We start from the raw sequence: 19,838 nt of genomic DNA, 5'->3' as shown, positions 1-19,838 counted from the left end.
CCTAGCCCCTCACAAAACCACATCAATCTTGACCATCTATTCAACTATTTTGCCTATAAAAGGGACCTCATTCCTCAAGCAAAAAAATGAAGCATTTTAGCATTGCTACTATACTTGCATTCACACTCAAGCTTTCTCATAGCATTAATCTTTGCATTTGCATAGCACTAGTATTTCATTTTCAACCATTTTGAATCTCCATTTGACATCCATGGTTAGTGTTAAAAACTGAGAGCTACACTCATTTGGATATTAGAGAGGAGAGAAACAAGGGAGAAGCAACAAGAGCATCATGGGAGCAACTTAGGGAGTCTCTTCTCCCTTCTTTTCATTATGTTAAACTTCTACTGTATGATTTTTAATCTCTTTTGGTATGTATTGGAAGGTTTTTAGAATTTGTTGTGTTTACTTGGTTTTTGGTTGAGATTAACAACACTAACTATTTGGTTCTTTTTCTTGTCCCCTTTTCCATGCATCAGAACCCTATGTCAATTTAGTGTCGAGTCAAAATGTGTAGACTTGAGATTGTCATTGTTAGTTTGATCATTTTGTCATCTAGTCATATCTACTATAAGAGTGAATATGTCTATATTGTGTAAACTAAGTACAATAATAGTTGTGTAGATGTATTTATGAATGTGACTTCGACGCAAACATATATACATAGACTTGATACATACATACATACATACATACATACGTGAGAATACATAAAAGAATGCATGTACAATTATATATATTTATTATGTAATCAAGGGTAAGTATTTACAATATAATAATTGCTTTATTTATCAAAAAATTTTGTTTATATTAAATGGATATTAGTTTGTAAATACACACAAATATAAATATATAGAAATATTGATTAACTTAAATTAAATGAAAAAATGAGAATCGGATTTTATTGTGGGTTGTTATTGAGTCAACCAACACATTATGGGAGACTTAGTCCACACCGCATGGTGGAGAACAAAGCAACCACCACTTAATGGTGGGGTGCGATGGGCAAGGCCCGTACCCATCATACAAGCAGTGGGGAAGAGTTATATGTTAACCACTTTTAAGTGGTGTTTAAATGCAAACAAGCGAATGCATGAGGGATGGTGCATGATAATAGGAAAGACCACCATAGGTGGCATTCTACCCACGTGGGTAAAAATATAAACCCACACACCCTATTAAATAGGAAAAAGGTTAATCTGTATAATATGTTTTATTTTCTCTTTAAAGAATAATCAACCCTATAATATGATTACTTGGTCAAGTTGGTTAATAAATTGAATCATGGAGGGAATCTATTTAGTATTTTTGGTTATGTTGTTTTTATAAGATAACCAATTTAGGGCTAACGGATAATAATGAGAATTAAGTCACCCTCAGTTTTGGAGGGAAAAGATAATTTTGAATACAAAATTATCCTCACATGATAGGCTATAAATAGAATAGCCTTGGGTTTTTAAGGGGACTTTTTGGGAAATTTTTATCATTGTGCATTTGCTAAAGAATTGTTTAGTTCATAGGAAGTCTTGGAAGGGAGAAGTTTTTTCTCCCACCTTTAGAAGTAAAGATAGGAAAGAATTTCTTCATGTGTATATTGTGGATTAAGGCGTTGGGAGGATAAGCTTGAAGGTGGAGACTTAGAGGAAGGACTCGAAGCCTCACACTCTTCTTTCCCTCATTGTTCTCCAAAGCATTTAGGCATGTTTTTAGTTTTTGCTAGATAGCTTCTTTATCATGTGCTTGTAATATCCTTCTTGGAAATGTGAAAATAAATGTGTTTTTATGTGATGATCATGATGTGGAAACTTAATATGGTTTTAAGAAGAAGAAATGGGAAATGGAGAATTTACTATATTATGTTGTATATCTCTTCCTCAATACTTTAAGAATTCTCATTCTTGGAATGAAACTGCAATTTATATCTATATGAGAATAATTGATAGGTAGTTGAAGAATGTGTTATTAGTATTATTGTAATACACATGAGTAATTATATTAGGACTATGTGTAGGTTCTTAGTATTGACAATAGAATGCCAATGGATGAAACTAGGTACTCAAGAAAGACCAGTGGGTCATAGAATTTCTAGTTAGGGATTGTATTTCATCTTTATAGATTCAATATTTCAAGCAAGATAGTGAAAACCTTTAACGAACTTAAGATCAACTAAGGGTAGAGACTCTATACTTCCAAGTTGTAGTTGCAAAGCGAAAAGTCCATAACTAGAAAGTGTTTGTGTAAGTAAATTCTTTTATGTTTTTGGTCTTGCTATTTTTATTTACCAAACCCTAAGAAGTAAGAGCAATCTCCAAGTCGAGTAAGAGGTGGGTGAACAAAGACTTCTCTTATGAAACTTTGGCCAAAGTGTCATATTAGTCACTACATATGGCAAGTCAGTTCACAAGTGTAGCCAGAACATAGATCATCCAGATTGGTCATACTTAGTTAGAAGAAAGTTTATAGTAGTATGGTTGGATTGAGATATGTGGCACTCGACACCAATACTCAAATGACGCTACATAGGTTCCCTTGTCTATACTCCTCGTGAAGGGTAGGGCCACTTTCAATAAGAAGGTGTGGATGAGACCGATGGTCCGTGGTTGGAGGTGTAGCGCCCAAATGATGCTCTTCATCTTGTAGTTGACTAGCTGAGGCTCGCGAGATAGATACAAAACTCTCCTAGCGATATAACTGGTAAATCTCATTTATGTCATGATTTATTTTATGATACTCAATGTAATGTGATATGAAGGAAACATTTCTTTCATCATGTTTTTTGACAAGTATTGTTAAAGTATTTTTATTCGAATACATTTTTATGAAAAAGTGTGCGTTTACTATTGTTATGATATTTTATCTTGTGTAAAAGTAAAAATATTTATTTTCATGAGAGTTAGGTTTTGGGGTCGTTACGTATTCATATAGTATACCATATATACCCTTATATCTTCTTATACATTCATATTATATTATTTTCTTTATACATTCTATCTATTCATATTCCTTGTATATGTGTATGTGTATGTGTATGTGTATGTGTATGTGTATGTGTATGTGTATGTGTATGTGTATGTGTATGTGTATGTGTATGTGTATGTGTATGTGTATGTGTATGTGTATGTGTATGTGTGTATATGTATATGTATATGCATATGCATATGTATATGCATAAGTATATGTATATATATGTATATATATGCATATACATATACATACACACACATACACATATATGTATGTATGTATGTATATGTATATAATATGGGATGTCACTCATACATAGTGCTCCTAGGCTATATGTTGTGTTCCAATTTTTGTGCTCCATGGCCTTGATGCAGTGAGATGTGGCTTGATTCCCAGAAGTTTGTTTGTCTGCCTTATTCCTACCAGCAATCATCATCAAATCAATCACCCTTTGGCTTTCAACTTGATTGGGTGTAACATCATATTTATCTTTTATTTTCCTTTTTTATGCATGCTTTCTTGTGTGTTTCTTTTGTGGCTTACAATTGTGATTTGATCCTTGGGGCACTTGATAAACAATATCATCATGGTTGTCCTTATCATGATGCATCCAATCGTATGTATGCTTGGGTTTCAATCCTTTGCGCATTTGGCACAATGTCATCATGATTTGTTATATCATGGTGATAATGTTTGATGCTACAACAAAATTTAGTTGCTCACTTTATTAGGATTTCTTCAAAAATTCCTATCATGTACTTGTCATCAACCCTCTCAAATCATCACACATCATGTCATTATCATTATTACCACCCTCATCCACACATCATATCCCTTTGCATCTTATTATAACTATTCAAACATTTAATCCATTTACTAACACCATTTCTAATATATATGCATGCCAACCTTCATGCATCCGACCATTCCCCCTTCTCTCTATCTGTTCAAACCCCTTCCCTCCATTCTTCATCCCTTAGACCTTAGTTCTCCTTTTAAGAGACCACTCAACTCTTGTCAATCTTCCTACTCTCTTGAAGGGGCATTGTTAAACCAATTTCTAACATTATTTACCCTGAACAACTAGGGCATTCTACCACTACTTTTATCTCCCCAAGTGTCTCTACTTATTCACTCTAAAACAACATCACTTCTCTTAATTGAAATGTCATCTCAAAGAGGGTCAAAATCTAGATACTTAACACATTCTTTTGTACTTTAACCTAACAATTCCATACCTCCACCACACCTTTGGCCAACATCATTTATCTTGCATCATTTCTTCACTAATTAAATAAATTATTTATTTAATTATCCTTTCTCCAATAGCTAATTAAAAAAATCATATTTATTTATTTAATTAAATTAAGTTTAATAAATAAATCATTTAATTAATCTAGGCTAACCTTCACCCATCACTAATTAATTAGATAAGTGGGCAAATACACATTCCTTCTCTCATATCATTTTAAAAATAAATCAAAAATATATTTCAACCTCCTTACTAAAATTCAAAAAATAACCTTTCAAATCGTGATAATCTTGGCTATCCATCTCAACTCAATCTCTCTTGCACTTGCTTTCACCCTAAGCTTCCATATGTGTGCATCACACCTCTCCATGCAAGACAAGTTGATCTCAATCCTTCATGTTATGATTTGGTCTCCTCCATCCACTTGCATTCTCCACAATCATCAACTTTCTTGCATCTCATTTCCATATTCAAGCTTATGTAATCCTAGCCCTCCATCAACTTAGTTCAATCCTATCCCTCCACTTCATCTCTTCCTCACATGTAAATCCATACTAGGCATCAAATTTAAGACATGATATCAACCATCCATATCTCGAGCTAAAAGGTTATACAAAACCTCATTTCAAAGCCATTATCCATATGTGGAGGTGCTTCAAAGATGATAGGTACGTCCTGCTAAATTAACAATTTCTCCATGAGCAACTTACATTTCATACCCATCAAACTTTCATCCACATCCAAAAGCTCATTCAACCATTGAAATATAATGCTTGAGTTTCTTTGGGCATTTGTTGCATTGTTTGTCTTCTTTGCTCTATCAAAGGTGTTTTGGTTCGATCTAGAGTAGGAGCTTTTTTCACGCATTTTATTCATTTATTTTTTAAATTTCACCTCTCATAGTGAGAAAATGTGAGACAATGGATAATATATGAAGCATATGGTGTATAAGTTAGGTAAGGAATAGTCAAGGTACTAATATTGGGAGGAATATAATGAGTGGTGGCAATGCTAGAAGGAAAAAAGGTGTACATGACACTAGTGGAGGATAGAGGCAAGACAATTAATAAGGTGAAGGTAAGAACTAGATAGAATTCTGGTAGGATGAGAACTAGTCATGTCACTAGAGGGTACATAAGGTACATAGGTACACACTAGTAGGAATAACATAAGTATCAAAAGTTGGAGGGGTGACGATGGAGGAAGCAACTTGTGTGGGAGAGGTAAATGATGTACCATTTCGAATGGTAAGAGGTAATTCTAACACACCATCTTGAATTATCTCAAAACCATAGGGTATGCCAATCAAAAAACTGTGAAGAGCATCTACCAACTATGTCAGATGAGAAGCACTAACTAAATTAGCAAATGCATTAGAAAGTAATTATGTGGTAATAGCAATGTCTTGGCACTCCATTTCTCTTGATCAAAGTTTTCTTCTTCATTTTAAGTGTTACCAATCAAACAATCAAAGATTGCATTTCTAGCTTGACTCTTGGACATTATAGAATACAAAGAAATACTTTTTATCAAAGCAAGAGTAGGATGACAATGAGATTTTAGCATATACTCAATACGAAAAACCCTTGAAGGATTTGTAGTGTTGTAAATTGTAACCCCTTACAATTTCACACTCCTTTTGAGCCCTTGCTTTAGTGTGCCTTCTCCTATATGATTTCCAACTTATTTGGCTTCTATCCTATTTTGCATTTCAAAGCATTTGATATCATACTTAAATGTCATCAATCCAAATTTAAATTCCAAATCCAATATTAGGGCTCTATTATCTCCCTCCCCTAAAAATTTGGGCCTATTTTGTTGGCTCACAGTCAACTAGCCATAGTGACTAACACTTTTTGGTTGAAATCTCAAGAGAGTAACATATTGGCCTTAACATTACTGGATTTGATCTTGAAATTGGGATATGGTCTTTGTAAGTCAGTCAAAATGCTAAAATACCTTGAGAGCCCTATATAAGACATCACCTTTAATTCATTTGACCATCTCAATCCTTGCATAACCTATCATTCCAAATCAGGAGCAAATAATATTCATTCAACAACATGTTTGAGTACAAGGAGCATGAAGCTAAAACAAGTTGTCATCAAGTATGTTCTCATGATGGATTTTGTTACAAATTATCAAGTTATTACATCAACACTTGGAGGACATCTAAAACAATTCAAAGGTATAATCATTTCAATTTAGCATTTCCATATAACCATTTCATTTCAGATTTAGCGTCCACCCTACCAAGGGTAATCTATATTTTCATCATTTTTGTAGTGGAGATTAACACCTACTCAGGGTTTGACTTAGGCAAGCCCCTATACAATCCAATACCATTTTTCCTCTTTTTTTGTGCATTTGCAAGCTTAGGAACATGTTCCGGACTTAGTTACAACTACAAAAACATAGAGCAAATTGAGATAGAGACCACAGAATCAAATTCAATAGAAAATAAAGGGACTATGGTGCCTAGAACCCTAGTCCACCTGGAATAGGCACTTAGCGCCAATGTCCAGGTGTTTTGACCTAAAATTTGATTGGAAGTTAGTTTGGAAGATCCTAAGACTAATTTTGCCCCCAGTTTGCACCCATACATATGTCAAGACTAGGTCGCCTATCCACAATTTCCAACCATTTTGAATCCTAATTTTAGGTACATAGGTTCCTCTCTATGTCTCATTTCCAATTCTATACATTTCAGTTGACTCTTAGTTCTCCATTTAACTATTTATGTTGATTATTGTCAGTTTTGCATACATGTTCACATCTAAATCGTCATCCAATGATATCAAATCACAAAAGAGAAATATTAATCAAAGTGCCTAGCTCTCTTAAGGGACTTAAGTTGGGCCTAATTGGTTGTTCTCCAATGTAATTGATGAGAATCAATTTGATTCCCAGTTCACATGTTTAGACTAGTGAACCCCATTTCCACTACATTACACTTTGGTGAACCTGATTCTTCTTACATTTGCTTAACTTTTGATTTTTAGTTTTAGATATGATTTTGGCATTAAATTTTTAAAATTTAGGTGCATTTATTTATTGTTTATGTACTTGCATTGGTTAAATAGTCATAAAATTGCACATTGATTATCACTTAGATCATGCATTTAGCACCTGTTATTATTTGGAAAAGCAAACTATTTTCATTATGCTTTCAATTACTTAGTTTCATGATGCATATATTTCATACATGTGATAGTGGCCCAACTTCCCTTGTATCACTCTGTCATCTCCTTCCTCCTATCCATGTGGACGTTTTGGTGCAAGAAGAGATTATTAACACTTCTTTCAAAAATCTCCCTCCTAGGGATGAAGCTTTGAGGAATGATGTTGAACCATCTCCTAAAATGTACCTCTCCTATGAGGATATTTCAAAGCAAGGAGATGATATCATCAACGCCTCCCTTAATGTCACTTTACCTTCCATGCACCTAAATGACATCTCTTCTAGAGATGTAGCATTTATGGATATTGTTAATCCATCCCCCAAAGATTGTCCTACTCATGAGGATACCTTGGAACAAGAGGATGATGTCATTAACACTTTTCTTGATGCTTTCCCTTCAAGAGATGAATCCTTGGAAATCAAAGAGTCCAATCAAGTCAATGCTATTCATGTTTCTAGTCATGTGAAGCCTAAAATTGTTGTCCATCTTGGTCAAGATGCCCCTCTATCTCAAAACAAACCAGTGATTGTTGTTAAAGGTAGGATGAATCAACAACACAATTATCACGAAGTAGCTCACATATATAACACTCAAAAACAAGAAGCAAGATTCAAATACGCTTCCCACTTTTCAACCTTTTCTTCCTCTAGCCCACACCTTTCACAACTTGTACATAAGGAGTATGATCTTGTTGAGTAGCTTCATGCTACTCTAACTAAGATCTCCCTTTGGGATTTGATTCAAACTTCACCTACATACCATGGGATACTCAAGAAGCTTTATTAAGTGTAGTTATCTCACATTCAACTAGACCAAATGATGTAGCATCCTTTCTTGATCATACACATGAAACAAAGCCAACTATTGTGTTCAAACAACACGAGTAACTCCTTTGGAAGTTCAAAATCAATATGATCCCCTCATGATTATTGTCCTCATTAATGATAATGATATAAGACGTACCTTAGTTGATAATGGATCGAGACTTAATGTTTGTCGCATTGACTTATTACATAAGATCAAGATAGATACCTCCCTTATTTAACAAATTTCTATATCTATTTGTGGCTATGATAATGTTGGTAAACAATTGTTAAGTACATTTATATTTCCTATTAAAGTAGGTCCTATGATCCTACCCACACCTATACATGTCATGCCCGATACCCTCACATAAAACCTTCTTCTATGTAGACCTTGGATTCATGTCCCTTCTACTCTTCATCACAATCTCAAGTTTATCTACAACAACAATATGTATACCTTAGAAGGTGATAAAAACTTATATAGGTTTGTTTGAAATTGGAAGTAAGATCTCAATCTCCTTTAAATTCTTCAATTACTTCTCCTATACAAATGAATACACCATCTCCTATTGAGGATACTCCTTCACCAAAAGAGGTACTCTTAAAGGATGAGTGGGGACTTTTACACCCCAAATTTAATAATGAAGCCTTGAAGGGGCCTAGTGTGTCGTTTGTTCAAGCTTCTTCTAAGACAATCCCAACCTCTTTTTCTTCCAACACATGTCTTGATGATGATTGGGGCTCTTTAGACTTCAATCCAATTGAAACTAAAAGTGAGCCTTCTCCTCCTAACATTTCAACAACCAAGAAAGATCCTAAATTTGATTTGATAAAAAAACATTATATAGTTGGTTTTCAAATTATTTCTAAACATCATTTCAATGGACATGGTTTAGAATGTGTGCAACAAAGTATTGAGGCTCATGAGAAATCTACGTCACACTTTTCTAAAGAAGGTTTGGGTTTCCAACCTACTCCTTTGTCGACATCCCCTCCCCCATTGTCTAATGTATCTATGTCTTCCTCTCCTAACTTTTCATCTAATAAAAGAGAATATTTTATTTGACCTTCAAACCAAATTGATTACTTTCCCTTTGAAAAATCGAAGAAAAAATCATAAACAAAATCAAGACAATCCTTCTTTTTGTGTGTATCATCAAATCCATGGCCATTCCACTAATGAGTATCATGATTTGGAGTGTAAAATTCAACAACTTATCATAACTTCTATCATTCAAATGACAAGTGATAATGAATGATACCTTTGTCTTGTCCCTTCTAAATAACTTTTAAGTTCCTATTATATTGCTCCACACTATGTGATATCGGTAGCTTACCTTTTGCAAGCTCGCTATCATTTATGGTGGTACAATTTCATGTGCAATCGTACTTGGGTAGCAACATAATGGCCTAGTTATTCTTGTCTGTACATTGTGGGGGCAAGAATAGTTTTCAAATCATTCCTCCTTCCTAAGGATTCACTATTTCTTTGTTGAGTCGTATCTTTTAAAACTGAATATCCTTTTTGCATAGAATTGTTTGTCCTTATGATGTTTTTATCCTTGCTTAGAGGTGTGTATCCTTGATTAGGACCTCTTCCTCGCTTGAAAGCGTATGTCTTTTATGAATGATCTCTCATTGTTGTTTGAAATTGTGCAATGCTTTCACCAAGAATCCCCTTTCCTAGAAATAGGGAAGGTGTGTATTCTTCATCTCCTTCTTGAAGATGTCATCTTTATTAGAAATCTCCTCTCTTTTTTAGAGGTAGATATCTTTAGGAAAAGATCTCGTCTTCCCCCTTTGATAATTGTGTATCCTTCTAAGGATCCCTTTGCAATTGTTGAAAGATATCTCTTTTACAACTATCTCTTCCTTGCTTAAAGAATTGAATCCTTTACAAGGATCTTTGTTCCTAGCTTGGGACACATGCATTTTTGTTGAGAATATCTCCTTGGTGTTGAAGGTGTCTATCCTTGATGTGGATCTCTATCTTTCTTAAGATATCAACATGATAATGTGTTGACATTTTAAGGGGGGCATATGAGGCTTCCTTTTTGCTTGTAGTCATTCATTGATGTGCCCTTGAAGTGGTGGTTTTGAGTTACATTGGCCCCTGAGGCATGGTTATCAATCTTTAGACCTTTGTTCTTGGTCAATTAGTATAGCATGGCTTGCTAGTGTGATCGTTGGTGTCCATGCCTACTCATGTGTTGATTATCTTGTTTGTGTTTTCTTAGGTGTTGGTCATCTAGTATAGCATGGCTTGCTAGTGTAATAATTGGTGGTTGCATCTCCTTAGAAGTTGATCACCTAGTATAGCATGACTTGCCAATGTGATCATTTGTTGCACTACATGAATCACCCAATATAACACCTCATTGGCCAGTGGAATTCATGCCTTCTTGTCTCATTAATTGGTGTATGTCCTTGTTCTTTCTATAAATCCACTTATGCTCTTGCAATAACATGCCAAGAATGATATTAGCGATTGAGACATTTTGACATCGAGATCTCTTCAACTAGTTGAATTAGAATCTTTTGTTAGCTTTAGTACTAGCGTTGTTTGCTTGTGTATATTTTGAAGGTTTTTGCATGGATTGATAGGATCCTATGCTTGGGGGCGTGTCTATCCCTCAAACTTAGTGTCATCCTATCCTTAGCTTGTCTTGCTCTCGGATGCTCTATCTCTTCATTTCTACTTTACCACGAGTATGTGTCCAAGTTCATACTCTGATGTGTGTGCTAAATGTAGTAGTGTAAATTGTAACCCCTTACAATTTCACTCTCCTTTTGGGCCTTTTATTTAGCGTGCCCTCTCCTATATCATTTCAAACTTATTTAGCTTTTAGCCTATTATAAATTTCAAAGCACTTCATGCCATACTTAAATGTTGTCAATCCAAATTTAAATTCCATTAGGGCCCTATTATCTCAATTCCCTATAAATTGGGGCCTATTTTGTTGGGTCAATGTCGATTAGCCACAATGACCAAAACCTTTTGGCTGAATATTTTAGGAGAGTAACATGTTGGCCTTAACATTACAAGATTTGGTCTCAAAATTGGGATATGACCATTGTAAGTCAGCCAAAATGCAAAAATACTTTGAGAACCCCATACTAGATGTCACCTTCAACTCATTTAAACATCTCAATCCTTACATAAGCTATCATTCCAATTCAAGACCAAATATTGTTCATTCAAGAACAAATTTGAGTACAAGGAGCATCAAGCTACAACAAGTTGTCTTGAAGTATGTTTTAATGATGGAGTTTATTATGATTTATCATGTTATTTCATCAACACTTGGACGACTTATTTGAAGAGCATTGCATCACCAATCAAAGGTATAATCATTTCAATTCAGCATTTCCATTCAAGCATTTCATTTACCCTATCAGGGGTAAGCTCTATTTTCATCATTGTTGTAGTGGAGGTTAACACTTACCTGGGGTTTGACTTTGGCAAGCCCCTATACAACTCACATCATTTTTCCTCTTCTTTTGTGCATTTGCAAGCTCAAAAACAAGTTCCAAACTAAGTTACAGGTATAGAAACACAGAGTAGACTAAAGACAAAGGCCACCAAACCAAATTTAGTAGGAAGTTAGGGGCTAAGGCATCTAGCACCTTAGTCCACCTCGACTAGGGAACCTAGCACCAACGTTTAGGTGTTTTGACTTAATTTTGACTAGAAATTAGTATAGAAGATCTTGAGACCAGTTTTGACCCCTATTTGCACCCAGACATATGTCAGGATGAAGGCACCTATCCACAACATCGAACCATTTTGAACCTTGATTTCAGACACAGGTTCCTGTATGCATCTCATTTCCAATTTTGTACATTGTAAATGGCTCTCAGTTTTGTATTTGTCTATTTATGTTGATTATTACCAATTTTGCATCATTTAACCTAGTTCTTGCATTTTCACATCTAAATCATATCAAATCATGAAAAAGAACAATTAATCAAAGTGCCTAGCTCTCCTAAGGGACTAAAGTTGGGCCTAATTAGTTGTTATCCAATGTAATTGATGGGATTGGGTTTGATTTCTAGTTTGCATGTTTAGACTAATGAACCCCATTTCCACTACATTACAAAATGGTCAAACAAAAAGAAAAGTATTTATATAAAAATTTAAAAAATTCAAATGACTTATCTTTGGAAGGGACGATGAGTTACTTTGCTAGAGATTGTTATTTGTGATTAAAAAGATTGCTCAACGATTAGATCTATGACAAGTAAGCTTTGGTTGATGGCCAAAAGTACTATTATTTATCATAAGTTGAATCCTCCTTTACAAAATTGATCTTTAAAATGATTCCCTCCCACAAATTCAACCTATGCCTATGAAATTTCTTTGCTTTGTTTCTTGAAATTTGTATTTGCGAGGAAATGTAGTGTTGACAAACACCTTTAGAAGTTTGCTAGGAGAAGATCTTTTGGTCAAACTCCTATTTTCAATTCAATAATTTTGGAACAAAGGTCAAAAACAAGAAGCAACCATGCAAAATGCCCTACTCTATCAATAATGCAGATTTTGATGTAAGTTGATGATGCAACGCTCCTCTATTGTGGATTGCTCTCACATTCTGAATCTTAGATGTAATAATGAATTAGGTTGTATCCTTGTATACAACATCCTAGCAGACAAGTTAACATATTTCACACTGGAGTCAGCAAGTAATGACCAACGGGAAAGAGACCAGCTTAAGCCAAAATTTAAATTTGAATTTAAAAGTTTGTGGGTCAGTTCCATTCTTGCGGAGTTGACCCATGTCAACAAATGGGTAAATTGAAGACTGATCTGAGACCCTCATGGTATGTGCAAATATGACCAAGTTAGGTTTGAGTAATTTGTTAGCTTTTGTGCAAACACATGCTCTTGTACACTGGGCACTACAATTGTCCGCCCATCCACATGTGTGATGCCTACATGATGAAATTTTCAGTTGCATCTTGATGCCTAAAAGAATTTGCAAGAAATTTGTATTTTCCTTTTGATGTGTCAACTATTCTATTTATTTGTCATGATTGAGGAACGGTTCAGGTTGCCAACCTTCCTATTTGACTTTACTTACTACACTGTGGCTAGTTGCTTGTTCAGTGCTGACTATATATGCCTCTTATGGTTCCTCTTATAATGAAAAAACTTGATTATTGTATACCTGTTTAATGTTGTGAATTCTTTTGAAATCCCCTTCGTTTCCATTATATTGGCATGATTGCATATGATAACATGAATTATCTAGAATTTTATCCTAGGCTAAGTTGCCTGTATGTATAACAATTTAACCAACATAGCATATATGGTGACAGTTTTCAACTAACGGGATCAATAAACCTTGAATATATAGTTGCTTGTTCAGTGCTGACCATATATGCCTCTCATGGATCCTATTGTAATGAAAGTATTCAAAAACTTGGTTATTGGATACCTGTTTCATGCTGTGAATTCCTTTGAAATCTTTTTCATTTCCATCATATTGGCATGAATTATCTAGAATTTTATCCTAGACTAAGTTGCCTGCATGTATAACAACTTAACCTACATAGCATATATAGTGACAGTTTTCAGCTAAAAGGATCAATAAACCTTGAATATATATGTGTACCACCTCCTCCTCTCTGAAAACCCAAGATCTCGAACGTATACAGTTGTGTACAACTAGATCACAATGGTTTGTTAGCAGAAGCATTTAAGGTCCTCGTCCTGGAAATTAGTTGGTAAAAATTTGTGAACATGGCACATGTATATTATAGGATCCTGCATATCAATTAAAGCTTTAATTTCTCTATTTCCAGGCTTTTTGTGCTCATTATTATGCCTTGCTTTACGCACAACACTAAGTTCTACACAGTAAACATGATGTTTGCCAAAACTAATTTGAGTGTCACAAAACAGAGATGCCTCTGCCATGCTATACCTAGGGAGCTGGAAGTTTCTACAGAAAGAATCGTACAAACCGTGGCATTCAAAGAACACTGTTGAGATTTCAGTATACTTTTCAACATAAACTATTAGTAGTTTCATTCAGTTTGCAAATCAAGAAAAAGAGTATTTGCTTTATTCTATTGGAAACTATGTAAATGTCTCTTTTGCCTTAAAGTGCTATCTCTATGTTCAAGCCACTTCACTTATAACGACCTTGTTTTAAAGACACACATTAGTACTCTTAAGTTCATGAAATGGATAGATAGGCAAAACAGGAGCAAATGTGCCATGGCCTGTCCAGTAATCTTATCAAGCAATTAAGGAACGTTAAAAACGGAACTTATTGAGGCAATGGTGGACATTAAGCTATAAAGAGCATCCCATGCTCTTCATGCTAAACATTGTATATACAATTCTCAAGTCTCGAGATCAGTCAATGACTACAGATGCATACAGACTCATTTCATAACATGAAGGTGTAATGTCCCTACTTTGAAATATAATTTAATAAAAAATAATAATAAAATTAAAATACAAAAGAATAAATATAGGAATTTTAAATTTAATATAAAAGAATATAATTAAATATAATTAAAATTTGATTAAAGTTAATGAAAGGTCAAAAGGCATGAAATGATAGGTTGTGACTCCCTCAAACGTGAGATATAAAAGGGAGAAGAGAAACTCATTTGAGGGGGGGAGAATTTTAAAAATGAGAAGTGCAGATCTGATATAAATAAGAAGAGCAGATCTGATTATGAAAGGTTGTGTCCCTTTCAAACGGCAGAAATAATGAAGAGTTGAACTCTTTCAAAAGGTGCTAATGGTGAAAGGGTGTGTCTCTTGCCAAAGGGCATGCATGATGAAGAGGTGTGACCTCTCCCTCATATTGAGAGATATAAGGAAAGGAATCAAGGCATCCGATAACATCACCATGGATTCATAAGATCAGAACTGTTATTAAGTTACAGGCAGTAACATCTTTGTTCTTGGTGGCATGCATGGGGATGAGCTGAGTATGTATGCTTAATATATGAAACCTGATAATGTTCTTATGAAGAATTAATAGTAATATTAATATGGACTGCAATATGTATGACAGTCATACTTAATTTCATATATATTCATAATACATAAGAAATTAGTATACTTATAGTCTAAATCATGTTATTACTGTCAGTATTTAAGAAGATGGGAATGAGATGTTCCAAAGAGGGGTAGTCTAAATCCAAGCAATAGGTTAAGTCCCAAGATAGGGTGGGGATCAGCGACCCATAAGCCTTGAGGGTATAGACCCAAGATAGGTAAGGTCTTGGATCTGTAAACTTTGAGGGAACCTATTGTATTTGGTCTCTAAGCGCTTTGGCAACATACATAGACCCTTCTCCTTTAAAACTGAAGTAGTAGCAGGGTCTGATATCTATATTAAAAACTATGAATAATGAAATTAATCATCTAATAAGGAAAATAAATAAGAACTTGCTAATAACTAATTGAAGAATATCAATCAATTTTGGTATATTGAAATAGATCAAGTAGGGGACATTACAGAAGGGTATCAACCAAAATGTCACAGAGCAGTACATCTCACGTAATCTACTCTCCACAAAGCAGTGCAATTCACATAATCTATCATCCACAAAAATTCTTTTGCACAAGTTGTCGACAATAATAAACTGCTATCAAATTCAGGGAGCCAAGTTTGTTCATTTGGGCATGTTTGCTTGTTCGGTTTCATAAAAATACTTCTTGGTAATAGTAGTCTTCATCAGCATAAGAATCCCTATCTCCTTTGGGGTGCTTACAAGATTTATTTTATGATATCTATGAATATGAAAGGAATGCAAACACTTTATTTTACAATGTTTATGTAAATGAAAGAGGGTACAAAACTTTGTTGTTTGAACTGCAAGAGATTACAATACATTTGGTAATGCTGGTCTGCATGGCTGCATAAGGTCTTACCCAAGACACGCTGGAGAAGAAGCACCGTGCAAAACTTCCGTTTTCCACATTTTGGCTGGTATTGAAATTGGATCTGATTGTTTGAACCAACAAATTGCAAACTGCTCTTTCAAGAAGCTTTAAATGTCATGTAGACCTGTTAAAAGCCTTGCATAGTGCATAATTCCCTGTTTACTAGATCAGAGTCAACAGCTTAAATCTTCAACTTTAGCACCTGAACTCTTATTATCTAATAGATCCACTGAGGCCATATAGAGCAACCTCTATATTGTGCACAGGATTGAAAATCTGATAAATAGATTACAAAACCTGTCAATTATATTTTTCTTAAAGTGATTATCCACATTTCTGATTTCTTTCCCATTCAATTATTTAGCAGTTCTACCATTTCTGTTATAATCTTATTTGCTTCTTGTAGATTATTATTTGCAGAAAGAGAGTTGATGAGAACACTGTAAGTACTGAAGTCTGGCACTAAGCCCTTTTCAACCATTTCACCATAGAATCTCAATGCATCCTGCATTTTGCCTTCCTTGCAAAACCTGCCAATTGAGTCCATATAATACACTTTAATATCGGAGGAGTAACCAATCCTTTTAATTTCATTAACAGCTGCTTTTGCAGCCTGTATACCAGATTCTCTTATCATACTTTCAGAAATCAGTCTGTTCTGATGTAAGCTCATGTTGCCTTCCATCTCATCCTTGAACAACCTACCAATTTCCAGAGAATTACAATAAGTTGCATCCATTAGCTCCAGTTCTCTTAATATAGTTCCTGCTTCCAGTATCTTTCCTTGAAGACAAAGGATTTTGATGTATTCATCAAATGAAAACTCAACCTCTGGCTCAACCAATGACTTATTAGTTTTAACAAAACCCCACCTTCTGCAATATTCAGACCATAATCCATGGTGGGCGTGAACACCGAGAAGTAAATTCCTGTCAAGCATTTCTTCCAGAAGCTTGCTCGCTTCTTCCATTCTCCCCTTGTGACAAAGCCCTTGGATAATATTGCTGTAACTGAAAACATTTGGAACAATATTCTTTCTCCCCATTTCATGAAATAATATTAGAGCTGCCTCCACTTGACATTTCTTACAGTGACCTTTTATCAGGGCATGGCAAGTCAAAGCATCTGGAAAAACATTGTGATTTTGCATTTCAGAGAAAAGTTTGGAAGCCTCTTCAACTTTACCTTGCTTGCAGTATCCATTAATCATTGAATTATAAATAATCGCATCAGGAACAAACCCCTTAACAGACAATTTCTTGAAAATTTTGTCTGCATCTTCCAAATAGCCTTCCTTACAGACACTGCATATAAGAGTAGAGTAAGTTACAAGAGTTGGAGTAACACCTTTTCTCTCCATTGCATCAAATAATCTGAAAGCTTCTACCAGGCGGCCTGCACTACAAAGTCCATCAATAACTAAATTGTAAGCAAGTACATTTGGAACAATACCTTCAACCTCCATTTCTTTGCAAAGTTCTAAAGCTTCAACCACGCAACCTTCCTTGCACAAATCACCAATTACTACTGTGTAAGCATCTATATCTGTTATGATGCCCTCTTTCAGTGCTTCACGCAAAAGTTTACATGCTTCTTTCATCCTTCCTTCTTTGCAAAGTCTATTGAGAAGTAGGGAACAACAAAACGCGGTCTGCAATGGACATTCGGCATCCATTTCATGGTAGAACCTTAAAGAACCCTCTGTGTCATTTTCCTTGCAAAATCTAGAGATAAGAGCATGATAAGCTTCCAAGTTTGCTAGAATCCCATTATGCTGCATTTCACAGTGCAATCTTAAGGCTACTTGTATGCTTCCCTTTTTACAGTTTAAAATTATCATCCTGCAGTAAATATGAGCATTAGCTTTAAAGCCTTTCTCTACGGTTTGTTTAAGAAGATTATTTGCATCTTCCAAACTACTTTTCTTGCAAAGACATTTCATAAGGGCATTAAAACTATATATCCTTGGCAGGAAACCTCTCTGTAGCATTTTAAGATGGAGCTCGAGGGCCATGTCTATCTCACCTATTTTGCAAAGTCCACTGATAAGAACACCATAGGTTGAAGCATTGGCTTCAATACTTTTATCGTTCATTCTATCAAACACTTTCAAAGCAGTCCTCACATCTTCTTCACACAAGTAGCGGATAAGCATGTTGTAAGTATTGACATCAGAAACCAAACCGTTTTCGACCATGTTGTCCACAAGTTTGTTTGCATCTCGCTTTCTACCATTCGTGTAGAGTCCCGTGATGAGTGACAGGCAACCAGCAATATTTTGGTAAATACCTCTTTTTACTATCTGTCCTTGCAATGCCAAAGCACCTTCCACATTGCCCTGCTTACAAAAGTGATCAATAAGTAACGAATATGTTTCAGTATTGGGTACAAGCCCATTTTCCATCATCTCGGCATGCTGCTTGAGTGCTGCACTAAATTTACCATGCCTACAGTACCCACCAATAAGAATCTCGTAAACAGTAGAGTCTACCACCAATCCCTCCCTTTTCATATTCTGTAAAAAGTTCTTTGCATCGTCCATTTTTCCTGCTTTACAAAGTGCATAGACATATGCAGTACAAATTTTGCCATCTATCCTAAAGCCCCTTTTCACCATGTTCCCCCAAAGCCCTATTGCTTTATCCAACTTCCCTGCCCTAAAATACCAATTAGTCAAAGTACTGTAAGTGCCATTATTGGGACCTAATTTTTTCTCAAACATTTCATTCAAAAGACTAATTACCCTCTGCAAATCCCCAAATCTACTCAAACCATCTATCAATATATTGTATGTTAAGGCATCAGGGGCGGTACCTTTTCCCAGCATTGTCTGGAATAAGTTAAGAGCTTTGTCAAGGGCACCTGTTTGGCAATGCCCTTGAATCAACAGATTGTATTGAAAAACCAAAGGAACAACATCCGTTTGCTCCGTTTGAATCAGCTGCACCTCCTCTGCTTCGTGCAGTTCCCCTCTTTTGGCAATAGCGCTGAGAACTATTCTGTAAGTTTCGCCATTTAGAGAAATTTTGTTAGAGAGAATTTGAGAATATACTTGCAATACTAAGCAAAGGCGACCCCTCTGTAACAAAAAGTGGAGCAAATTATTGCAGGGGCCGACGTTGGGCTCAATACCCATTTTGATAATGTCCTGTAGTGTTCCATTTTTTTGGAATTGGGGGATGTTACAGTAAACATGGGATTGTAAAAGATGTAGAAAATCATGGATTTTGGGTTGGATTGGTAGTGCTAAGCTGTAGTTTTTGCAAAAATGGAAAAGTATGGAGTGCCTGGAGTATCTGAACTTGTTTAGAATGTGCGCTGTTTTTGCGTAGTTCATGCTTCTTTCTTTTCTCTTTCCCCATTTTCTCCCCCATCCCCCAAACATCGTTCCCTAGCACAGGGTTCTCTCATATTTAATTTGCTGCTGGTTTCACTACATATTTCCGAGGCACTAAAGCTTAAAATCGATCTTTACCTATTTATGATATTGTTTACTATATATTTATGTATGTAACATAGGAAATTACATTGTAATTTATTTTATTATATTCTATATTCTATATTCAATATTCATTTTAATTGTCTTGGCACATGAGTGTTTTGATTTTGTTTATCTTTCTTAATCATCTTTAATTGTCGTAATTCCTTGATTTCTTTTATGTGTTTGATGTTGTGATTTGTTGTTTATTGTTTGTTATCCCTTAGTCTTAGGTGTTGACCCC

General features: G+C 35.1%; 1 protein-coding gene across 2 annotated transcripts; it reads right to left on the bottom strand.

Moving 5' to 3' along the window:
* Positions 1-15,680: 15,680 nt before the first annotated feature.
* On the bottom strand, positions 15,681-19,546 carry LOC131048520 (pentatricopeptide repeat-containing protein At3g22470, mitochondrial). Of its 2 annotated transcripts, XM_057982489.2 has the most exons (2): positions 18,931-19,546; positions 15,681-18,773 (listed from the first exon to the last, which is right to left on the bottom strand). In XM_057982489.2, the coding sequence occupies exon 2, from the start codon at positions 18,731-18,733 to the stop codon at positions 16,469-16,471; it is 2,265 nt and encodes a 754-aa protein (XP_057838472.2). In that variant the 5' UTR covers positions 18,734-18,773; positions 18,931-19,546; the 3' UTR covers positions 15,681-16,468. The 2 variants fall into 2 exon arrangements, with proteins under 2 accessions (XP_057838472.2, XP_057838471.2); XM_057982488.2 differs by having other exon boundaries at positions 15,681-19,546.
* Positions 19,547-19,838: the final 292 nt, after the last annotated feature.

The sequence above is a fragment of the Cryptomeria japonica genome, chromosome 2 (genome assembly GCF_030272615.1).
Source record: "Cryptomeria japonica chromosome 2, Sugi_1.0, whole genome shotgun sequence".
Taxonomy (NCBI): Eukaryota; Viridiplantae; Streptophyta; class Pinopsida; order Cupressales; family Cupressaceae; genus Cryptomeria; species Cryptomeria japonica.
Note: the sequence above shows the minus strand (reverse complement) of the source record. Positions and strands in the feature narration are given on the sequence as shown.

Excerpts from the sequence above, each read along its gene's own strand:
- LOC131048520 (XM_057982488.2), bottom strand. The coding sequence starts at position 19,501 with ATGTTTGGGGGATGGGGGAGAAAATGGGGAAAGAGAAAAGAAAGAAGC.